Here is a 16014-nt window from a genome sequence, read left to right as displayed (position 1 = left end):
GATGGCGGCGGGAATAGAATTAACGAGATCGAAAATTATTTTTACGGTTCCATAACGATGAGTAGAAAAATAAGCATAACTCGTGCGTATTATAATAAAAGACGTGACGTCATAGAGAAAATAAATGATGACGTAAACTAATAAAAACATTTTGGAAATTTTTCATCGCAAACATCACCGTGACGTATGACTTCGTTTAAACTCGGTAAGAAAAAAAATATTCTATCGTTCGATCCTGAATTTTTCCATATTTCCTCGTCGCCATCATCTGGACAAAAATCATTTTTCGTAGTATTACTTCTCCAGCATGTTTTATCATCATTTCCAGCTAATCGTTCACGTTTTAAAAAAAATTTCAATGATTTTTGCATACCACGAACGAAAGGTGACATTTTACATATTAGTAATGGTATACATTCGACATTTTCCCGCTCGTGATCGATTAATTTTCCATTAACTTCTTCCAATAATTTTTCCATTAAATTTGGATCGTTCATTTGACTTAATAAATCCACAACCTGTTTTATTAAAACAAAAATTAAACACCTCACATTTTGTTCTAGAACTTTCTTCTTCTTGTTTTAAACTCACCCTCGGATGTTTTATCAGGTATCGAAAAGGTGAAAATTCATTCGTCGAATGTGATGACCAACTTCTCTGTTGTCTTTCAATAGGATAATTACTGGACAAAGATGAACTTATCTATAAAAAAAACTCCAATTATTATCATTATTATTATTAATCACGTGTCATTTTTTTTTTGGGGGGTACTCACCATTTGTGCTAAAAGTATGACGCCATCAAAAGCATAATCTTCTGCTTTAAAATAATTTAATCCCAATAATTTTAATAATAATTTCATTATGATATTATTATTATTATTATTATTATCCGTTTCGTTATCGACCTGGAATAAAAAAAAAAAATTCACATCCTTTATAAATAATTTTTCTCCAGGATGATAATGATAATAATGTTATACTTACGTATTTGTTATAACGACCTCGATTTAATTTATTTAAAATGGATGAAGTTATGACGTCATTTTTTTCATCAAAATTTATTAATTTCGTTGCCAATTTAACTCCCACGTTTAATGAATTTATTATTTTTGTTAAATAATCATCATTATCATCATTATTATTATTATTGTTGTTGTATCGACAGTTTGTAAGAGTCGTAAAAATGATTAAATACACAAAAACAACCGCAAACATTTTTTAAAAACAAACAAACAAACAAATTTTTTTTATTTATTTAAAAATTTATTTCTCCAGACGATAATACGAAAGAATTATAAAAACTTGTTTAAACCTGGAAAAATTCGAATTAAGGAAACAGAAAAAAAAAATGTCAAGAAGAAAGAAATTAAAAAAATACTTGAAGCGCATAGGCGTTTCGTTATATTTCTCCAGGTGATTTTCTCCAGGTGATTTTCTCCAGGTGATTTTATATAATTACTAAATTGTCATCGTTATCCATAATTCCATGGAACGATTTGGAGAACAATTTGTAGAAAAAAATTTAATATGTTTTACGCGATACTCACGTTAACGTTACGTTTGTGATTCGATGGAAATTTGGAATTTAAATTTAATAATAATAATAATTATTATTATTTCGACGATAAAAAAATCATCGGCTGGAGAAGAAAATGACGAAAGCGTGGAAATATTGGCAGAATTACCATTGGAAGAATTATTGGCACAGAAAAAAAATTTGGAAATTTCAGAAGGTGATGGTGATGATGATACACCGGAAGCACTTCCGTTAAAAATGGACAAATATCCGGGAGGAAATTTAAATTACCCGCCAAAAATTTTTTTGACACCCGCAAGAAAAACGATTTACGGTAAGGATATTAAAAAAATTTTTTTTTTTTTTTTAACGGATTTAAAATTTTTTTTTGTCGTAAAAGCAGAAGATGATGAATCCGACGAGGATAAACACGTACACGAAAAAAAGGATAAAAAAGTACACGATATCCTTAATACGTCACTGACGGCACTTTCCTATTTGGCTTTCGGTGGATATTTGTTAAGCATGATCGTTAATTCTTTAAGAGAAAAAAAAAGAAGGATCATGATGTCGCATTCGGCAGCCATGGGAAACAGTAACGTACAAGTACGTAAAAATTCAATCGATCGATCGATCGATCGATGAATCGATCAATCACGTGACAAAGGTAAATTTTTTTTCCAGACGTTCGTAACGAGAAAACCGATACGAGTAAGATTTCCAATAACTTTTGGACAAGGTAAAAGAAAAAAACGTTCCCGTCCGAATAATTATTATTATTATTACGATTACGATTCGAACGTGGAAGAAGACGATTTTAAAATATTTAATTTAATGGACGAAAATGAAAATTTTTAATTTTTAATCTCTCCTGACACGTTCGTGGTGATGGTGGTAAATGAGAGGAAATTTAAATTTTATCGTAGTGGTTGTCGTCAACAACAACAAACAAAACTCACCGATTTTAATAATAATAATAATAATAAAATAATTTAAAAATTTTTTTTCGATTGTTTTAACAAAAATTTTCCTTCCGGTCAACAATTTCCTATCGCGTAAAAAAAACAGACAGAAAAAGATAAAACGAGGAAAATTTTAACCCAGAAACAAAACGGAAACAACGTAAATGACAGGTAAATTTTTTTTTTTTTCGCGATAAGGTTGTTGTTGTTGTTGTTGTTGTTGTTGTGGTTGTTGTCGTGATTGTTCAACAGCAAACGTCGCCATAATTATAAATTAAACAAAGGTCATCCGATAAATAAATAAAAAAAAAAATATCTGAATAATATCTTGTCTTATCAATTCCTTCAAGATTTTCGTCTGGTATATAAAAGAACGACAAAAAAATTTTTTTTTGTATTTGCGATTCCAATACACGGACATTAAAAAAACGTGTCATTAGAAACCAAAAAAAAATGGCGGATTTTAAAATTTTACTCATTGCCGTATTGGCACTTTTTTCACTTGAGGTAAGTCGTAAATCATCGTATCAGGTGTCGGAAAATTTTTTTTTTTTTTTCTCAATCGCCGACGGAAATTAAATAATAATAATAATAATAATAATAATAATAATAATAATTGTACAGTGTCAAAGTGCTCAAGTTCCAAAATCGGCAACAAATTTGGATTTACGTCTTTTCGTTGAAAACAGCGAAACCGTTGCTAAAACTCTTTTGTCATCATTAAACGATGCTTTGGACAAAGTTAAACCAAATGTTGACGTCATGGTCGAAGAATTGTCACCGGAAGCTAAAACTCTCGTTAAAGAAGCCGTGAAAGAAGGTAGAGAAAAATTAGCAAAAGAACAAGAAAGGTGAGATACCTCCTCCTCCTCCTCCCGCCCCCCGCCCTCCCAGAATTCTACTTTTTAGGATATTTATTTCAAAAAAAATTTTTTTTTTCTTCTTCCCAGAGTCAACGTCGTTTTCGACACATTGAATAAAGCAATGAAAGATTTGGAACCTACAAAATCATGCGCCGATAAATTTTCCGGACCTGGAAAAAAATGGGCACACGAAACGGAAAAAAAATTCGTTGAAGCTTATGAAAAAGTCATGAAAAAACATGGAAAAGTTTTGGAAAATCTTAAAGTCGGCGGTGAAAAAGTATTGAAAAACGCAAGACAACTTTTCGACGAGGTTTTTATTAAATGATTCTTTTACCCCGCCCCCTCAACCCCTTCCCCTCGATCGATATATCGAATTTACGTGGGTGTCATAATCGAATTTACAGAAAGTACCCAAATTCGTTGCTTGCTGGACACCCGGTAAAAAAGATAGCAAAGAATGTGTCAACAAGGAAGTTCAAAGCACACTCCAGGAAGGTCTTAAACTCGTTTCCGATTTGACGACACTCATGCAAACAGCCGATGCCGACCTTCCTCCAGTCATGGAAGACGTGAGATGACATTATTATTATTATTATTATCAATTATGGTATTAACCTTTTTAATAATCCCTAATCGTTTTATTTTTCAGATGCTTGGAAAATTAGCACCGGTTGCTTTGGGAGCCATGACCGGTATGACTGATCTTATGAACAAATTCAGCGACTGCGTTGCCAACCTAAAATAAAAAAAAAAAAAAAAAATGAAATTTTAAAAAACCCCCGATTAAATAATTTTCTTTAATATAATAATCCATTTTTTTTTTTTTATTATTATTATTTTAACAATAATTTACATATTTTTCTTTCTTCCATTTTCTTTTACAAAAAAAAAAACTTCAATTTCAAAACCGTGAAAATTATAGATGATGATGATAATAATGATGATGAAAAAAAAGGCGGTCCGTGTTTCGAAAAAAAAAAAAAAAAATGATGGGAGGTCCCACATCGTATTGGATTCCATCAGTTTTTTTTCTTTTTTTTTTTAATTTTGGAGAGTTTTGTGTGTTTCTTAAAAAAAAAAAAATTTTTTAAGATTTAAATTATCATCATTCGAAATGAATTATAATAAAAATTAATAATGGCGGTCGTTTTAATAAATAATAATAATAATTATTAAATTTTTAAAAATCGTTTTGTATTGACAATAATAAATTGAATTTTGTTTTCGTTTTTGTTTTTTTTTTTTTTTTGCGAAGTGAAAAGTTACGAAATAATAATAATAATAAAAAGGTACGTTTATTAATTAATTAAAAATTAATAAATTTATTTATTAACATAAAATTTTATTTGAGTTACAAATGATGATGACAAAGTTTTTTCAATTTTTTTTTTTTTACTTTAAAATAATTTTCTTTGAGATCTTTTGATTTATTTCGCGATAGAAATCATTCATTTCCGTTTTAATCCATTTCTATTTCCGTTATTTATATTTTAATAGTTCATTGAACTTCCTGTCGTAACAATACACTATTACGTCACGTAGAAAATTTTTTTTCCTCCTTCAACCGTTTGTTTTTCATTATTCGGAAAACAAACAAGCCACCATCACTCGACCTATTCCGTGATAAACCTTCGTTATCATCATTATCATCATCATCATTATTATCATTATTAATAGCGTAAAGATAATAAATCGAAACGGTAACGAATTTTTTTTTTTATTAAAATCCTCATAAATATTATTTAAACGATATGAATAATTTTTTTTTTTTTTTTTTTATTTTGGATTCAAAAAAAAAATTTTTTTTGTGATAAAAACCACGTGTCACGTGACGACGTGACGCCAGTAAAAAAATTTCAATCATCGAATAGAGTAAATAAACGAAAAATTAAGGAAAAAAAAAGGGGAGGGGGAATACAGGGGCGTGAAGAAGGGAAAATGTGTGAAGGGTCCTGATGCTGTCGTCATTAATTTCACTTCTCTAAAAAAAAAAAAAATCCCATCTCGAATATCATTCACGGATAATAAAAAAGAATATTTAACGTTCGAGTTAATAATAATAATAATAATAATAATGATGATGATAATGATGATAATAATAATGATGATGTTAATAAAAAAAAAAAAAAAAAAATTTTTTTCCCCCTTGCCACATGATTCTCTTTTCTTTCTAGTATTATTTTCATTTTATTGGTTTTTTTAAAAAAGAATTCATCTCGGATTTGAAATGTTTGTTTGTTTGTTTGTTTGTTTGTTTCCGCAACATTAAATTTTTAGGGTTCTTTTTAACATAAACAAATTAAAGAAAATTACATGTTAATAACACGCCACATGGTTTTCATCAACGATATAAACAATAATAAAGTTTTAACAAATTAAACAACAACAACAACCAAATTTTTTTTTTTGTGTATCGATCGATCGATGTATCGATGTATCGATCGTGCCACGATGTTGTAATGATGATGATGATGATGATAATATATAAAAATATTTTTTTCCTCGTTCGATTCTTTTTTTTTTTTTACCTCAAGTGAACGTTATTATAATCGCCGCCATTTTTTTTTCTTTCTTTGAAGAAAAGAGTTGCTGGAAGGAAGAAAAGTTTTATACATGATATGATGGTTGTAAAAGATGATAAAATGACACATTCACAAAGTCTTAAATTTGGAATGGATAGAATATTATCAGATGAAAATGGCGTCGAAAAAACAGCAAGAGTTATAACGACAGCGAATAAAAATGGTAATAAAAAAAAAAAAAAATGTTTATGAAACATTTAATTAATTTTTTTTGTTTATTAATGATGGGAATAATTTGAAAATCGTAATAAATAATTTAAATTGATTTTTAACAGGTTTTTGTGGGTCTGCTCCCCCTTGCGTGAGTTGCCTTTCATCACTATTTAGATGCTGCCGTACATCAAATTCAATGGATTCATCTTATTTATATAAAAATGATATTTACACTCCACACCCAATAAGATCTTCTTATACAAACTGTGAGATTATTTGAAATTTTCTTTTTTTTTTCTTCTTCTTCTTGTTTTTTATCAAAAAAAAAACCAACAGAATTTTTTTCTTGTTTTGTGTTGCAAGTTTTGCTCAATCCTCCTGATGCGAAATTAAATTTAAATTTACAAAAAAATAATTTAACTGAAACGTCAACATCAACATCAACATCAACATCAAAACGTAAAAGATCATGGTCAAGAGCTGTTTTTTCTAATTTACAAAGAAAAGGTTTGGAAAAAAGATTTCAATTGCAAAAATACATAACCAAACCTGATAGGAGACAATTAGCAGCAACACTTGGATTGACTGATGCTCAGGTTATTGTATACTTATTAATATTCATACATTTGATCTTTCCTTATTAAAATTTATTTCTTTTTATCATATGCAGGTAAAAGTATGGTTTCAAAATCGTCGAATGAAATGGAGGCATAAAAAGGAATCATCTTCTAATAGCAAGCAAAATAACGTTGCAAAAAATGACTCAGGTAAAACTATGATGAAAAATGAATCTGGAGATAATCAAAATACTGATTCTGATTGTAGTAGTGATATTGATGTACAAACGATTGAAAGTTAACTTTTTAATGTCCTAAAAAAACATTGTTGTTAATTAAATGTGTTAAAATAACTTTTTCCCAGATTCTTTTTCTAAATGTTCTTTAATGTCACATTACAATAATCAAATGTGAATTTTAAATATATATACATAAAATTTATGTAAAACCATAAGTTAAATAAAATATTTAAGCCGTAAACCTTATTAATTTTATCAATTCGATTTGAGTATTTGAAATAATTATAAATATTTAATGTGAAATTTGTTTTTTTTTAATAAAAATCTTACAACAAAACTTTTAAGAGCGCCAAAAAGTTTCGACAAACAAAACTGCCAACTTAATTTTAAATTTGTTATTAAAATTTGTATTATTTACTCTATGACCTGTCATTCTCCATTTTAATTTTGATTATTGTATTTATAATTATCTATATATAATTTTTTTTTGATCAAATAAATAAATTAAAATGGGTTGGGGTTTTGAAAATTTAAATTTACGTTCTTGTTTGTGGTTTCAAGAGGGAGAATTTCGAAATTCATTAGCATCAATGATCTCAGGTGTTTTGGTAAGTTTTTTTTTTTTATTTTTTTTATTTTAAATTAATAACAACTTGTTTGTTAAAATATGAACAAACAACAATAAAATAAAATCTTTTATTATTTAATATCGTTTGCATAATTAAGTAGTTTTTATACTGATAAATGTAGTCAAAATGCTTAGACTAATTTTATTTTAATAGTTTTTTATAGGATGGTGGTTAATCATAGATGTGCAAGTAACTTGCTCTGAAAGTTTTAAAGGAGCTTACCACGTATGTGGCGTACTTGGAACTATTTCATTACTCATGTAAATATTATTTTTAAATCTTGTTCATTTTAAAATATCAACACACTCGATTACATTTTAAATTTTTACCATCAGGGTAAACTCTGTGTCCAATGCAGTGCTTAGAGGTGACACAATGGGACGATTGGGACCTGGAGGAGCCAGAGTTTGGTTGTTTTTCGGTTTTGTATTAGGTTTTGTCGCAATAATTGCTGCTTGTTGGATACTTTTCGCTGATTTCGTTACCAAAACTTCATGTAAGTCACCAATTACATTATTGGATATTTAAACAAATGTTTATTTAATTTTTTTTACTGAAAACCAAATAAAAAAAATTACAGCTAAGGAACCAGTGTCTCAATGGGCTGGAAGTGGACTTTTCCTTCAAAACTGTTTTATTTTTATCGCTTCATTAATATATAAATTTGGAAGAACAGAAGATTACATATAAACATTTCAATTCTTTACAAATAAATATGTTTCTGTATTTTCTTAAAGACTGCTGTGCTCAGTTTTAAACCATAGGAAAAGTGAATGAAATTAGTCTTAATTATTCGATAAGTAATCGATAATTAATTAATTAATTAGCTTTTGCAATGTGCATATAAAATTGTTTTTTTTTTCCCTCCCCTCGAAGGAAAAATTAATTTTTTTATTTAATAAGCTTTTGAGTTTATTTTAAAAAGAACAGCTTAAACTTTGTAACAGTAAAACCGAAAAACTATTACTCGAATTAATTAATAAATAGTGCTTCTATAAAATTGGACCATTCGAAAAAAAAAAAAAAAAAATGTCTGTTTTAATAATTGTAATTAATGTACTGCTGCAAAAGATAACAAAGCTTGACTAATTAATAGAATAAGCAAATACTTATTTAACTTTTAATTATTTATTATTATAATACAGTATGTTCTTTTTATATAATTATTTTACATGTCGAAAAACAAAGAAATAATATAATGATAAATCCATATTTATATTAGTAATGTTATAATAATTTATGTAACAATTTATCGTAGAAAGAAGTTGAATTATTCTCATCGATAAGAAACCTTAATTTTTTATGTAAATTTTTATTTTTGCTTTAATCGATAATTTTATTTGTTTAAAATAAAATCTTGAGATTTTTTATTTTAAAATTTTGTTATTATAATCATTATTTAAGTTTTCAATAGTTTCCTGTTTAGAAACAAAAAAAAAAAAAGGATAAAATGAATTCAAAACTTGAAAATTATTTAAATATATATTTATTGAGAATTGAATTCATTTAAAACAAAAAAAAAAAAAAAGATTTTTTTCCCGGTTTTTATTTCAATGTTTACATGATGTTATGAATTTTGTAAAAGTGTTTTTTTACTCTATGATATCGTCATCATTTAAAATGGAAGCTATCGCGGTAAACGTTTTCATTGTGATTTCAAACGCAAAGTGATACAGTCATGTTTTTATTTAAAATTCTTTTTAAATAAAATCAGTAAATTTGAAAGAAAAAATATAAGTGAAAATTGTAAAATAAAATGTATTTTAAATATAAAATTTATTTTAATAAAATAATATCTCGGGTAATTTTTCAATACTCGGATTGTGTGAATTGTATTATTTAAAAAAAATCAACGTTCGAAAAACCGTTATTTTGAAATGTTTTTGTTTTTCAATTTTCAATTTTCAATTTAAACGTAATTTTGTTTTTCGTTATTTATTATTTATACGATATATTTTCCTATTTTGTTTTATCTCGTTCGGATGATGCATTTCAGCATCATTTACACAATTTTTAGGATCTCTTAACGCGGTTCGGAAACATTTTATTGTGACGTCACGCGTCACGTGTACATTTGACTGAGGAATATTTTCAAAATGGCGGTAAGGTAAGGAACGTTACTTTAATTAATAACACTAACAATTTTTTTAAATATTTTTTTTATAATTATATATATCAATACAGTACAAAATGTTTATTTAATATAAAAAAAGCTTTTTTTTTTCGTTTTTTTTTTTTCTCGTAAAATATTAGGTGGGTACAAAAACTTTTTAAATTTTTTTAAAAATTACAGTCATAAAATCCCCTTAAAATTTCATTTTTAAGTTTTTTTTTAATTATTCCAAAAAAAATTTTTTTTTTTTAATAAAAAAACAAATAAATGCATTCACTATATATATATATATATGCCTGAGATCAATCGAACAATTTAAAAAAAAAAAAAATTATCAATCGTAATTTATTAATTATTATTATTATTATTTATTATTACTATCATAATAATAATCATTATTATTATAATCGTAAAAACAAAATGTCCGCTTTGTATATTTATATGCAAACAACACGACGGTTTAAAATTTTAATTAAAAAAAAAAAAAAAACACATTTTACCCCGTTCGGAATGATAATGATAATAATAATGTTTTCGAAAAGAAAAATGAAAACTCGCGACGCGTTTTTAACGCAGCAACAACAACAACAACAACAAACAAACAAACAACAAACGACGGCAAAAAAAAAAATCATAAAACGAATCAAATCGTTTACGTTGATAAAATAATAATAATATATGTTGTTATTCGTACCTGACGCGTCGCGAGATGACCGTTATTTTTTTTTCAAATTTTCACCGCCTTCCCCGATTGGAGGATTCGCGGTGCAAAAACAAACAAACGATTAAAGTGCATGAAAAAAACAATTGTTAATTAATTTTTGATTAATTTTGCTGTTGTTGTTGCTGTCGTTTAAATATATATTATTATCATTATCATTATTTTGTACTGTACCCAACCCTGTTTTCCCTACGAATTTTCAATAATAATAATATTTTTACGTATTTTTTTATTTTTAATCGTTCGATTTCATTATTATTATTATTATTACTATTTGTTTTGATAAAAAATTTACGTTCGTTTTTTTTTTGTTTAACTTTAAATTTAAATTTTAAAAAATGTGATCGTGCGTTTTGCGAACGTACGCGTGCGTGCGTATGCGTAAAAAATTGAAAATTAACAAACGAGAGATAAACGATTCGCAAAACAATCGATCGATCGATCGATCAATCGTTTCCTTTTCAGTCTTTCAAAAAAAAACCATCATTATCATCATCATCATCATCATTATCATTTCGTAAACGCCGGAAATGGTTAGTTGTCATCTTTCGTAAATTTTTTATTTTTTTTTTGAACGCGTCACCGCGATTACGTCATCAGTCTCCTTCATATCGTGAATTTATATATCGACGACTATTCGAATCGTTACCGTCGTCACACATCGACGTCACCGATGACGTCATCGTCATCTCGTTTGTTTATATTTTAAATCGTCATCAGTCTGCTGCAAATAATAAATAATGAGCAAAAAAAAAAAAAAAAATTAATTTTTTCTTTTTTTGATTGTCGTTTTCCCGACACGCGCACGTCACATATACAAAACTTTCACATTTTTTATTCCGAACCCACGATACCTTAATTTTTCCAACAATGACGTAATACAAATGACCTCATGACCCGCGTTTGTTTTTTTTTTTTTATTAAAATCATATCGTTTGTTATTATTATCGTTACTTAAAAAAAAAAAAAAAAAAAAATTTTTTTAAATATATATATATATATATATAATTACACATCCCAGGCTTTTCCGAGACCGTTTCAAACATTTAAATCATTTATATAATAATCATCTTAACATAATTAAAATAAAATAAAAAGAAAAATCTGGAAAAAAAAATAATCAACAGTTGAATAATAATGATAATTATATAAGAAATAATAATGATAATAATAATAATAATATTAAATAATTCTCTATCAATAATAATTAAAAAAATATTAAATTTTTTTTTGTTTTTTTCGTTTTCGTTTTCTTTTCAACACACGTCTGCATAATAATATTAATAATAATAATAATAATAAAAGACATAAAATTATAACGACGACAGGTCCCAGCCCGTGCAAAAAAAAAAAAAAAAAAAAAAAAAAACACGACGACGACGACGACAATTTAAAGACAATTCACCAGGTGAAAAAACATCTCATTAATAATAATAATAATATTAATAACGAACGAACCACACACGATACGTAAAAATATTGTAATAATAATAATAATAATAATAATAGACGATGGCAATCAATAACCGTTAATATTATTATTATTATTATTATTATTTTAATTTTTTTGCGTTTAAAAAAAGAGAACAAATACGTAAGAAATTACACGTTAAACACGTTAAATATAATAAAAGAGAGAGAGAGAGAGAGAAAATACAAAAAAAAATTTCTCTTCTTTTTCCCTCCTCCTACTCCCCCTCCTTCCCTTCCTCCTCCTCCCCCTCCTTCCCTTCCTCCTCCTCCCCCTATGGGGGGGAGGTAAGCTTTTTAACCCATTTTTTAAATGGCGTCGCAGACGACGACGACGTTACATTAAATTTTAAACAAAACAAAACAAAAAAAAAAAAAAACTTAAAATAATTTTTATCCACGCTCCTCCTCCTCCTCCATTTTTTTTTTCTTTTCCAGACATTAATAATAATGATAATCACTTACGTATATATATATATAAAAATCTATACGTCTATATTTATATATATATTTTTTAATATATTAATAAAAAGAATAAAAAGCTACTCGTTTAGCAGACGTTTTTTTTTTTTTTTTTTTTTTTTTTTTGTTGTTTAAATTATAAAAAAAAAATTCGCGCTGAAAAATTTTCAGTCTTTAAACGGTGTATTCAAAACGAAAAAAAAAAAAAAAAAACGAAAAAAAGTCTCATTCTTTAAGTCTTCTCGTTTAACATGCCGATTTCAATCAATCAATCAATCAATCAATCATCATCAATTTTTCATTCTACCTTTTCTTTCTTTTCCCCCATAATCAATCACAATAATAAAAATAACGGAAACAATCAGCGATCCCTATCGTTCAAATTTTGAATTATTTAAGTAAATAAAAAAAAAAAAATTTTTAATAATAAGTCTTCGCGTTCGTTGCTGGAAAACTAGAAAATTGTTAATTGATCTATTTTTCGTATTGTTAACTTAGCGTACGATCCGGTCATTTTACATTACGTCTCTTCCTTTCCTTTCCTTTTCTCTTACGAACGTTGTTGACCGCCATTTTGTTTTATCATTATTTCGTTCGACGCGAAAAAAAAATTTATTTTCCAAACATTTTTCACCGCGTTTCCTATTAAAAAGCAGACGAAAAATGAACGTGTCGCGTTCGCGTGTTTTGCAATTTAAAAAAAAAAAAAAATTCAATTCGATAATTGTTTAATTCTCGAAAAAAATAACCGATTGATGATCAACCGATCCGGCATTCTTGTCCAAAATACAAAATACATTTATATATATATATATATCTATCTATCTATCTATCTATCTTTTTTTTTCTTCTTCTTCTTCTTCTTTCTCATTCGCGTACAAATTCCTATTCAAGACATATTATATATATATATGCCTCATCGTTCAGCATGCCAAAAAATAATGAAATAAAACTTTTATACGTTTACATACAAAAAGAAAGAGAGAGAGAGAAAGAGAGTGAGAATAATAGTAAGAAAGAAAGAAAGAAAATTAAAAATAAAATAATAATAAGAACTGCATGTAAAAAAAAAAAAAAAACATGAATGAATGAATGAATGAATGAAGCATGATGTGTTGTTGAATGTAGAAATTAAGAAACTCCTTCGAGAAAATGTTCAGCCATGCTCAAGCAGAGATCTTCGAGTTTTGAATTTATATCCGAATCACTTTGCTTGTCGCTTATCGTCGTTTGCCTACATCTTTCCACTCCTATGGTGGCGGACTGACTCTAAAAAAAAAAAATCAAATGTTAATAATACATCAAACATTATCATTATCATTATCATTATCATTATCATTATCATTGTTATTACCTCGTTTTGATGAGCTGTTGATGTTTGCGACGGAGATGATAGTGACGCCATGTTGTTGTGACTCATTATGTTTGTCGGACTCGCGAGATGAGAAAGACCGAATTGATTCAATGTTGTTGAAGGAAGTTGAGGATTGTTAAAACTTGGCTGATAAGGTGTAGGCGGCAAAAGATACAGGCCTCTATTTTGATAAGATGTGGAAGAACGACGTAACGATCTGGAATCCGTTAAAGTTGATGAATTCGAATTCGAAAAATGAGCTTGACCGTGATGCCACCTGGTGACGAAAATAATAATAATTTTTTTTTTAATATCATTATGAGTGATGTGAATTTTTTTTTGTTTGTTTGTATTCCTACTCACTTTTGCCTGTGATGTGTGTGCTGCCAAAGTGCGTGAACTTGGAGCCTCCATGTTTCTAATCTTCGTCGAAAGGGTACAAACGATTCGTGAGCTAAACATCTTTCCAAAAGCCATGTTGCCAAACGAACAGCATCTTCTTCGCGTCCCCCGTTAATTATCAAATACGTACAAACTGTTCCAGGGGGGAAAAAAAAAGGGGGAATTATTAATAATAATAATAATAATAATAATTGTTAAATTTGACAACAAATCCAGTGACGTACGTACCCTTCCCTAAAACTTTGGTGAATTGACTGGGTATATCATCGATTTCAGTCTTGTTTTGATCAGTCTCATTGATGTCGGTGGTAACTGGTGTTGGTTTTATCGGGGAGCCTAACATCGTTTTTAATTCTTCCAGAACGTTCATTAAATTTGTACCATGAATAACTTCCTTTAACGACAAAAAATCAAAATCAATTACATTGTTTTAACCACACACACCCCCCCTTCATCCCTCCCTCCCTCCCCTTAAAGGTGTAACACCTACTTCTTCCATTTGACACAATGTGTTGTATCTGTCTTTAAGTTTTCTTATGCTCAATATAATTTTATGGCGGGCTCCTTTAGTGACTCCAGCAGCTTCCAATTTTTCTTCCGTTAAGGCTAACATTTCGTCGTAGCTCAATTGAGCAAAAAGCCAAATGTATTTATGCAGTCTTAAAGCTTTCAACCACGTACCAACATCTGCATTAACAATGAAAACACATTTTGTTGTTAGGGGATAATCAATTTAAGGAGAAAATTAATAATAATAATAATAATAATAGTAACCTCTCATTCCAGGAATATCAGAGGTAAATGATTTTGTTTCGTCTAATTGAGTTTCGGATCCGCTTCCACTGGATGCTTGACTTGATTGCGGGGATAGAGGAGGACCGTGTTCCGATGACAGGGAAAAACTTCGTGGCTTTTGCTTAGCACACAAATCATCCTATCATAAATTATTAGGATTAAATTCTTATCAAGGGGTGGGGGGGGCGTTATCACCGTAATGAAGGGATGAAAAATTCTCACTCACCTGAGAAGTCCAGAGTTCGGTACTTTGACACAAGCTAACGGGTGGTGTTAAACTGTTGCTACGTCTAACCCTAACTTGTTGCTGTGGTGGTGGTGGTGGATTGCAATGTGTTGCATTTGCAGCAGGCTCTTTAGAGAGTCTTTGTTGTTGATTACCCCAACTGTTTGGGGATTCAGATAAGGGTAAAATCGAACTACTTGATAATAAATTGAATCGAGCTTTGAGAATTTGTACCCAAGGCGTTAATTGTCTGTTGAAAAAAAAAAATTCATGTCAAGTTAACACATCAAAGCCAAATTCAAACTTTGACATAGATTGATGATTTAAAACAATCCAAATCCTTACTTTCTATCTTCGTTGAGTATGGCTGGATGTATTAAACTGTATGATATCAATTGTTTTGCTTCCGGTAAATGATCTCCTGTTTCGACAGAATGACTCAAAACCGATGGAATTATGGCCAAATATCGAGATTTAGCTTCAATATTATCAGGTCTCAATAAGGGAAGATAAATTAGTAGTTGATTAATTGTCATATCTTTACCCTTGGACAATAAATTAGTGATAAAAGCTATAAAAAAAAAAATTTCATTTCAACAAGTTTAAGGTTTTTGTCTTATTCAAATAATAATAATAATAATAATAATAAATAAAAGGGAGGAAAATTTACCTGGATTGTTAGCTTGTTGTTCTAGCATTTGTAACTCTGCGCAATCAGTCAAATGTTGATCTACAACACGGGACAGGAACTTGATTTGTAATGTAGACAGTCTCTTAAGTAGCGAATAGAGTAGCACCATTTGTTCAGCTTCGGTCCATTCAGTGAACCATTGACTAATGGCACTAACTTGTTCATGGAACATTTTTCCTATTTCTATAATAAATAATTAATAATTAACAATCAGGGGAAGGGGGGGGGAGGGCTGACATTTCTCATTAATTACTATCACAATGTGAATGCATTT

General features: G+C 28.5%; 6 protein-coding genes across 6 annotated transcripts; 4 read left to right on the top strand and 2 right to left on the bottom strand.

Annotated features, from left to right (window-relative positions):
• Positions 1–137: 137 nt before the first annotated feature.
• Phum_PHUM604540 (uncharacterized protein) lies at positions 138–1217 on the bottom strand (the record flags this gene model as incomplete). The annotated part of the gene is made up of 4 exons (XM_002432866.1): positions 138–518; positions 547–702; positions 776–907; positions 987–1217. The coding sequence occupies 4 exons, from the start codon at positions 1215–1217 to the stop codon at positions 138–140; spliced, it is 900 nt and encodes a 299-aa protein (XP_002432911.1).
• A 355-nt stretch (positions 1218–1572) lies between these two features.
• Positions 1573–2376, top strand: Phum_PHUM604530 (uncharacterized protein; the record flags this gene model as incomplete). The annotated part of the gene is made up of 3 exons (XM_002432865.1): positions 1573–1852; positions 1919–2124; positions 2203–2376. 3 exons carry the CDS (start codon positions 1573–1575, stop codon positions 2374–2376), a joined length of 660 nt encoding a protein of 219 aa, XP_002432910.1.
• A 518-nt stretch (positions 2377–2894) lies between these two features.
• Positions 2895–4093, top strand: Phum_PHUM604520 (uncharacterized protein). Its single transcript, XM_002432864.1, has 5 exons — positions 2895–2987; positions 3105–3331; positions 3431–3656; positions 3751–3915; positions 3996–4093. Exons 1-5 carry the CDS (start codon positions 2934–2936, stop codon positions 4089–4091), a joined length of 768 nt encoding a protein of 255 aa, XP_002432909.1. The 5' UTR covers positions 2895–2933; the 3' UTR covers positions 4092–4093.
• A 2184-nt stretch (positions 4094–6277) lies between these two features.
• Phum_PHUM604510 (Homeobox protein Dlx1A, putative) lies at positions 6278–6940 on the top strand (the record flags this gene model as incomplete). The annotated part of the gene is made up of 3 exons (XM_002432863.1): positions 6278–6347; positions 6445–6677; positions 6752–6940. 3 exons carry the CDS (start codon positions 6278–6280, stop codon positions 6938–6940), a joined length of 492 nt encoding a protein of 163 aa, XP_002432908.1.
• A 446-nt stretch (positions 6941–7386) lies between these two features.
• Phum_PHUM604500 (transmembrane protein 50A, putative) lies at positions 7387–8518 on the top strand (the record flags this gene model as incomplete). The annotated part of the gene is made up of 4 exons (XM_002432862.1): positions 7387–7477; positions 7670–7766; positions 7842–8002; positions 8087–8518. 4 exons carry the CDS (start codon positions 7387–7389, stop codon positions 8194–8196), a joined length of 459 nt encoding a protein of 152 aa, XP_002432907.1. The 3' UTR covers positions 8197–8518.
• Positions 8519–13403: 4885 nt separating this feature from the next.
• Phum_PHUM604490 (uncharacterized protein) lies at positions 13404–15912 on the bottom strand (the record flags this gene model as incomplete). The annotated part of the gene is made up of 9 exons (XM_002432861.1): positions 13404–13541; positions 13627–13903; positions 13990–14161; positions 14257–14422; positions 14519–14715; positions 14803–14962; positions 15050–15299; positions 15395–15620; positions 15720–15912. 9 exons carry the CDS (start codon positions 15910–15912, stop codon positions 13404–13406), a joined length of 1779 nt encoding a protein of 592 aa, XP_002432906.1.
• Between the last annotated feature and the right edge of the window lie 102 nt (positions 15913–16014).

Source organism: Pediculus humanus, genomic scaffold (genome assembly GCF_000006295.1).
Source record: "Pediculus humanus corporis 1103172108318 genomic scaffold, whole genome shotgun sequence".
In the NCBI taxonomy this organism is placed as follows: Eukaryota; Metazoa; Arthropoda; class Insecta; order Psocodea; family Pediculidae; genus Pediculus; species Pediculus humanus.
The sequence above is the reverse complement of the archived record's forward strand: the minus strand, read 5'-3'. Positions and strand labels throughout refer to the sequence as shown.